General features: G+C 58.1%; 3 protein-coding genes across 3 annotated transcripts; 2 read left to right on the top strand and 1 right to left on the bottom strand.

Annotated features, from left to right (window-relative positions):
* Positions 1–2,599: 2,599 nt before the first annotated feature.
* Positions 2,600–3,365, top strand: RHTO_00571 (G protein pathway suppressor 1; the record flags this gene model as incomplete). The annotated part of the gene is made up of 3 exons (XM_016414255.1): positions 2,600–2,815; positions 2,878–3,197; positions 3,257–3,365. The coding sequence occupies 3 exons, from the start codon at positions 2,600–2,602 to the stop codon at positions 3,363–3,365; spliced, it is 645 nt and encodes a 214-aa protein (XP_016277262.1).
* A 477-nt stretch (positions 3,366–3,842) lies between these two features.
* Positions 3,843–4,129, top strand: RHTO_00570 (uncharacterized protein; the record flags this gene model as incomplete). Its single annotated transcript, XM_016414254.1, has 2 exons — positions 3,843–3,978; positions 4,044–4,129. The coding sequence occupies 2 exons, from the start codon at positions 3,843–3,845 to the stop codon at positions 4,127–4,129; spliced, it is 222 nt and encodes a 73-aa protein (XP_016277261.1).
* Positions 4,130–4,988: 859 nt separating this feature from the next.
* On the bottom strand, positions 4,989–7,431 carry RHTO_00569 (alpha 1,2-mannosyltransferase, glycosyltransferase family 71 protein; the record flags this gene model as incomplete). The annotated part of the gene is made up of 6 exons (XM_016414253.1): positions 4,989–5,670; positions 5,730–5,934; positions 5,990–6,066; positions 6,126–6,217; positions 6,292–6,654; positions 6,727–7,431. The coding sequence occupies 6 exons, from the start codon at positions 7,429–7,431 to the stop codon at positions 4,989–4,991; spliced, it is 2,124 nt and encodes a 707-aa protein (XP_016277260.1).
* Positions 7,432–7,433: the final 2 nt, after the last annotated feature.

The following is a 7,433-nucleotide window of genomic DNA, read 5'->3' as shown; positions in this document are numbered from 1 at the left end:
AATTCTCAATCAACACCGCGCATCGCTGTTCGCGTAATGGACATGGCGATGGACCCTCTCCTCGTCGCCGGACGCTGGACTTCGCGCTGTCAACGTCCGCCCGCCGGGACCAACTTTCATTCGAGCTCTACATTCACTTGACAGGGTTCACTCCACCCTCCTCACATGTCTTCGGCTCGATTTCAACGACTTGGGATTGTCGAAGGCGCGGATGGGTCTTGGGACGGAACTTTGCGCGAGCGCGGCGAGGCGGTGGAGACCCGCCAGCACTCCATCCTCGAGTGCTCGCTCTACATGGACAAGCAACAGCAGCTCCGGCACGGAATTGGCTTGACGAACCTCAAGATGGACAAGATTTTCTCTCCTCGCTTCTTCCAACCACTGCTTCATTTTATTCTGGCTTCTTATTGCTTCCCACAGTTGTACGCCCCCCTCCCTCTTGTAGCTCATGTAGCGCCCGGCGGCTCGCCCTTGTAGGTGGCCCCAAGTTGACATGGGTCTTTCCAGGCCTGAACAACTTTAAACTCGGAATCTATCCTATCCTATCCTATCCTTGATCAACACCGCTGTCAATGAGTCAACTGGTTGCTTGCCATTCCAGCTTATCCTTGGGTTCCAGCTGACTTTCATGTTGACCTCACTGTCCTCTAGGGTGCCAGCCGTCTAATGGACACTCAAGGTTTGTGAGCAGTGCATCAAGGACGCATGAGACCCATTGGCTGCTGCACATGTTAGCAGGTGCAGCAGGCAAGCGCTTGAAGCAGCTGAGCGACGAGCTGACCTTTGCAGTGCACAATTTGGTCATGGTTGATTTGTCAGATTGTTCTTCTCGCTACAAGGCGTGCAAGCAGAATCTGCGTGCCGCTCAACTCTTCCCTCTCTGGGACTGCTCTTACAAGATTTTTAAACCTGTTGGTATGGACAAGCAACTACAAGATTGGCCTTCCAGCTGGCAACTGCACTTGCCTAGTCCTCCATGCATCAAAAATGAAGGCATGCAAGTTGAACAAGGCCGTGACCTTCCTTCGCACCACCCACACTTTCCCAAACTGCTCAACGTCAAGGCTGAAAAGTACTCCATCATGAGGCAATTGTCGACAAGAAGGGCAGGGGTTGTGCAAGGTGTGAGCTGGTCAAATGGGGCGGTTACCCAGACTCAAATTATACTTGAGAACCTCCGGCAGATGTCAAGGACACGTAGGCGCTGGCTGTGTGGAAGGGGCAAAGCGGGGAGATGTGAGCAAAGAGGCTCTTTGCTGGTTAGCGGGGGAGGGGTGTAAGGCTCATGCCTCACTTGCGGAGATTGGCAGTGCAGAGCAGTGTTGAGCAGTCAGCAGCGGAGGGGTAGAGTCATGGTGGGATCTAGGCGTTGACAAGTGGAGACGGCTTTCACACGCACACCCTCTCTTGTTCTTCCGCATCGCGCTCTTGCTGATAGGCAGAACCAGGTGTGCTCGTTGGGTTCTGTATCTTTTAGTGCTCTCGCTGATAGGCCAATCTGGCAAACACATGTGCTTTCTCTTCATTGCCCCAGCAGTGAGGTGTCAACATCGAAGCCTAGCCTTTCACCAGACTCATCACCTGACAACACTCGCTTGCCTGGTTGTAGGATAGTGCTTTGACAGTCTGTCAGCCCGGCAGAGCATTGATCGAGCAATCTGAGCACTTGCACGTGCTCAGTGACTTACCACAATAGGACCAGCTACCTGCTTTCTGTGTTGCCAACTTGTCTTCGCCCCTTGCTGGACCCGCTCTCTCGCTCACTCTTGCCACAATCAAGGCCCTCACGCTTGACACACGTTTCTGTAACGAGACGTACCACTGCTACCACCAGTTCCTCGATGGCATTGCCAAGAGCAAAGACCAGGATCGGCAGGCGCTTGCTTGGTTTGAGCAAGTCGAGGACAACCAGGACCAGCTCGACGCATGTGGAGTGACAAGATGAAGAGGGACACGCAGAGTGGGCTGGAGAGATCGGGGGTCAAGGAGTCGATCAGGGTGCGCACGAGACATTCCTCCTGAAGCCTTGTTTTGACTGTCAGGCAATGTCGAGCTGATCCTCGTTGTGCCACCGCAACCTCGCTGGCTTTCTCTACTGCATGACTACTGCATGGGCGACTTGTGAGGCGCTGTCTGCTTAGGCACCAAGAGTTGCGAGTACTGAACACAAGTCACCATGTCCTCGAGAGATGTCTCAACATCATTGAGGTGTGCAGTGTCACGTCTCCTTGGGAATGGGAGACCCAGCTAACTCTCCTGCCCACGATTTGCTTGACATGTCAAAGTCTGCATTCATCTCCAACAACATTGTCCAGGCCCAGTCTTCCAGTGAAGCCACACAATCATTTGCAGCAAGCAGGAAGAACAAGGATGCACCGGTCAACTCACCTGGCATGGTTGTGCCCGGACTCAACCCCGCTGGATTGTGCAGGAGAGGCTGACGGTTGCTGGAGCGGTGGCGTACATGGGCATGGGGTTGAACAAGAAGGCGGTGTATGATTTCACAGATTTTGGAGTGGATGCGCTGATCCGCGGGCCTGGTCTGGTCGTGTACATATGCTTCACTCCCTCTGCGTCCAGATGACAACATATGATGGCCATGTACTTCCTGCAGTTCATTCCCGCTGCGGACGTCGCCCTCTACGCCGTCATCACCGGTCTCGCCTGCTTCTCCCGCTCCGCCCTTCGCTCCCGCGTTCTCGCGAACACCAACCTCCGCCCTTTCCTCGACCTCGAGCCGTACCTCCGCGACATTGTCCGCGCCTTCCACGACAGCCAGTTCAAGACTGGCCTCGAGCTGCTCGCCAAATATGAGGTGCGTGAAGCGGCACAGCCATTGCGCGAGAGAAGGCCAACTGACTTTCCCAACTTCCGTAGGCCTGCCTCCTCCTCGACATTCACCTTGCCCATCACGTCAAAGCACTTGTCCACTCGATCCGCCTGGGTGCCATCCAAGCCTACTTTGCCCCGTTCGCCTCCGTCTCGCTCTCCCGCATGGCTGCCGCGTTCGGCTGGCACGAGGACTACATGCAGGCAGCGGTCGCCGAGCTCGTCGGTAGTGGGATGCTCAAGGCAAGGATTGACTCGGCCAAGGGCGTGTTGGTGGCGAGGATGCAGGACCCGAGGGTGGAGACGTCCAAGAACGCGCTTGACGAGGGCAAGAAGATGCAGAAGAGGGCGGTTGCGAATCATCTCAGGTGCGTACAACCTTGCACTACTGGTCTCTCACAAGCTTACATGCTCGCTACGACCGCAGGATGAAGCTCATGCAGAACGACCTCGTTGTCAAGCCCGCCAGGCGTTCCGGCGGCGGTCGTGATCAGCAACTGCAGTACGACGACCGTTCGACCACCCAGGTCGACTAACCGCCAGCCGTCCGTCAGACCCCGCTCTCCGCCCTCATCCTTGTCGCATAGTCTCGCTTCGCATCCGTCTCCGCTTGTAGTCGCCCTCTCCGCCTTCCGCCGTCGTTCAGCACGTACCCTCGCAATGTCCATACCCTTCCATGCTCCTCAAGAGCCGCGGCTGGCGCGTCTCGCATCGGTTGACGACCTTCCAAGCCCGCAGCGTTCAGCTCTCGACCAAAATGGCGCCATCCTCGTCGTCCTGCGCACCATCCTTGATTCCCTTGGGATCGGTCTTGCGCCAAGCAGCTGCGTCGGAATGGTGCTATCTCGTGCGATGCAAGCGTGCGGATCGTCGGAGACGAGCTAGTGCAACTCTGGGGTTGCGTTTCTTCTCCTTCTCCTCCGCTTCTCTGCCTCTCTCTCGTCGACTGGCTGCCAATCGCTGCTTCGCTTGACCTCATTTGCAACTCGAGCAGCTTTTGTCACTCCTCAGATATGGCTTTGACGAAGGACTTCCAGGATGTGTCGAGCGTCGAGAAGGGGAGGCCGGACTTGACCAACAGCGGTCAGGTTTTGCTTTCTGTGACCATCTCCTACATGGCGGAGGAGGAACAACGAGCACTGTGCAAGGGTGAGAAGACCTGTCGATCAAGCCTATGGACGTCGTTTGAGGCTGACGTTCCTTGTGGTCCGCAGTCGACCTTGCTCTCCTCCCTGACCTCACTTTCCACTACCTATCCAGCTTTCTCAACCCTTCCAAGTTCCAACATCGGCATTGCTGAGCTTGTTGACCTCATGAAGGACGTCAGACTCGGTGGGGCGTCTGAAGGTGCGGGACTACAACCCGCACTGGCCTGCGCACGCTACCAGCCTTGGCACCATCATTGCCTGGGCTATCAGCCACATCACGCGCAGAGGACTGAACTTCTGAAGGGTAGAGGCTGGACATTTGCAATCCAGGGCATCTTCACAAGTTCACGACCCTTGTCGGCTTGATGGCCTACTTCTGAGTTCCTGGCTACCATCGTCAGGCCAAGGTGCGTATCTTCCACTTCTCGGGCTCTTCGTCAGCTCACGCTCGACATTTACATACAACTTCCTCTTCCGTTCCTGCGCCTTGAGCCTCTATTGACCTCCCTCTTCCTGCCCACCTAGCTGTCAGCCCATCGTTGACAACATACACCTCAAGCACGAGGGCAAAGAGGCTGAAGAGAACGGCCCCGGGCTGTTGCGTGTGCAAATGCGTTCTCCAAGTCTAAAACAAGTGCTCTCCCCAACGAAGCCCGGTTAGCTCAGTCGGTAGAGCACCAGACTCTTAATCTGGTGGTCGTGGGTTCGAGCCCCACATTGGGCGCTTCATTTTTTGTTGTCCGCTTCCCCTTTGCTCCGCCCTTTCTTGCCAAGCTGATCTCGCCGGAGGTACCAGGCGCAACCGTTCGGTCTCCGACTGCGGGCTGTCCCGCTTTGCTTCGCTCGAGAGGGTTGCTTTTGCCCCTTCCTCCTCTTCCCTCCTGAAAGATCACTGCCAACGAACGGATGCCCTCCGCCGATTGCTTCGTTGTCTGCGGTTCTAGGTGAGACGAGGAATGGAGTGCACTGTGCTTACAACAACTGTGGAGCGAGGCTGGAGTACAACTTGCTCTAGCGGAATCCGTAACCGCCGGCCGTCCCCCTTCCTACTCCATAAAACCGCTGCTCAAAGTCCCGCAGGTCTTTGTCCTGCACCCACAGGATAACCTCCATCCGCTCTTCCTCCGACGCTGCAGCGACCCTTTCGTCCGGCAGATCCGACAACTGCTTCTCCAACCGAAGTGCCGCTCGGAGGTTACCCCCTTCCCTAGTACACGACGCCTCACGCTCCTGCGTCACCCATCGCACCCACTCCTCCCACTCCTCCCGGTCCATCCCTTCCACCTCCCACGGCCCAGCAACCGTTTGCTCGTGTTCCGCCTCTTCCGCCTCACCACCGTTCGTCTCTGCCTCGTCCGGACCGCGAAGGGCAAGACTCCGCAACTCATCCGACCACTCACTCTCCACCGCCAAGACATACGCCGCGCCACGGTGGCCGTCCCAAAAATGCATCGAGAGGCCACGCTCGAGGACAGCGCGCGTGCGGACCCATTCGGGTATTGCTGCTCGTTCTGCGGCATGAGCGATGCCGAGGCCGGTAATTGGAGATGTATTGGCGAGGTGATCGGCCGAGAGAACGACGTGCGGCATGTCGGAAAGCTGCGAACTGTCGGAAGACGGGGAAGAGTGGCCGACGGAAAGCGGGAGACGCAGCTGGAGCGTACGGCCGAATGTGTTGCCGTTCTCGAGATTGCTGCTCGCTTGCCCGAACCATTAGCGCGTCTGGAAAAAGAGCGGACCCGCGGCACGCACCTCACGACCCGCTTGAGCAGGTTCGCATGTATGAAAAGCGGCCTAGCCGGGAGACCCTCGCTCGCCAATCCGTATTGAACCATCGTATGACCCGCAAACTGATGCTCGTGCTCCGCGCCGAGAGCGCCCTTGTCGGTCCAGGACGCGGAAGAGAGGTGGCGAGCTGGGATTGCCCAGCGCTTGCGAAGGGCGAGCAGGGCGTAGCCTGTCGAATAACCTTGCTCAGCGCAACGACACAAATTTTAGAGAGGAATACTCACGGAACAGGTCCTTGTCGCCGTCGCTAAATTGGAACCAGAAGCGCCAGTCCCTGAGCATGTGCTCGACGACCAGTAGACTGCGGCATTCGACAAGTTAGCGGTCAAGAGAGAGGCACGTGACGGACCTCACACGCACGCATCAAGATGATCCGACTTGCGCACCAGGACTTGTCCGGCCTCAACGGTGAACTCGTCTCGACACTGAATACCGAGGATCGACCATATCGCCTGGTGAGATGCACGTGGAAGCATCAGCAACGGAGAAGCGAACTTCTTGCCCCGCAGAAGCGCAAACTACGCACGTTCTCCGGCTGATCCTTGAAGAAGTCGGGCCATAGAACGACGCCCATCTCGCGGAACTCCGCCGACTCGAAGAGGAACGATGGGTCGCGGGCGGGGATGTTATCCGAGTCGAGCAGGAGGACCTCGTCGAAGGCGCTGTCGACGACGGCGCCGCCTTTCAGGTGGAAAGACTTGGTCCGACCCTGCCCCTCCTCCTTGTCGAGCGACTGCAGGGCGAGGACTTGAGCGCCGAGCGACTCGAACTCGGCCGCCTGTTCGGGAGAGGGGGTCTCGGAGGTAAAGTGGAAGATTTGGGCGGGAAGCGAGCAGTTGTATGACTTGCGGAGTAGCCGCAACGAGACGAGCGAGCGCTCGAACGTGTCCTGCGGGATGACAGCAGCCATCAGCATCTCATACGTTGCCGTGGCTCTCTGAAGCCGGCGAAGCGGACTCACGGCGTTGCCAGCAGTCCACACGAGACCTCGCGTTCCCTTCCTGCCCGGCTTCTTCCAGTCGTCGAACCTTCCCGCCTTCCCAGCGTCGGCCAGGACCGCTCGAAACTCACTCCTGATCCTCTGCACCTCTCCGCCGCCCAGATCCTCCCATGCAGCCTGGTTCTCCCGCGCATGCAAGTTGTTGCGGTTTCTTCGTGTGGACGGGTTTCCGCAAGTTTGCTTGTTGAATCTCAGCCAGTCCGAGTACGGGGCGGTAGGCGCTGACGACCAGTCGGAGAGTCGAGCCTCGAGCGGAGTCGATGGCGGAAGAGGCGGGGATGGAGAAACCCATCGCTGGAGCGACGGCAAGGAGAGGTGGGCGAGGGAACTCGAGGGGACGAGGGTCTCGGTAAGATCGTTGCACGGCAAGCGCGGCTCGAACGCAATCTCCGGTGGCCTTGTCGGTACTGCCAACTCGCCCTGGGTCGCGGTCTTCGGAAGATCCGAGTCGAGAGAAGGAGCGGTGTCGTCCGAAGCGACGGTGGCCGGCTGGGCTGCGGGCTGCCGGACCCGAAGGCGAGAGAGTAGGTACACGAGGGAGACAATGGCTAGTCCCGCCAATGCGAGTGTCCGTGGGTGTGGACGTCGCCTTCGGGACGGTTGCGTTGTGGGGCGAGGGAGTGCGTCGCCTGGGATGCGATAGTACGTCGCCCGGGCAGGCGGCATGG

Source organism: Rhodotorula toruloides (genome assembly GCF_000320785.1).
Source record: "Rhodotorula toruloides NP11 unplaced genomic scaffold Scaffold1, whole genome shotgun sequence".
Taxonomy (NCBI): Eukaryota; Fungi; Basidiomycota; class Microbotryomycetes; order Sporidiobolales; family Sporidiobolaceae; genus Rhodotorula; species Rhodotorula toruloides.
Note: the sequence above shows the minus strand (reverse complement) of the source record. Positions and strands in the feature narration are given on the sequence as shown.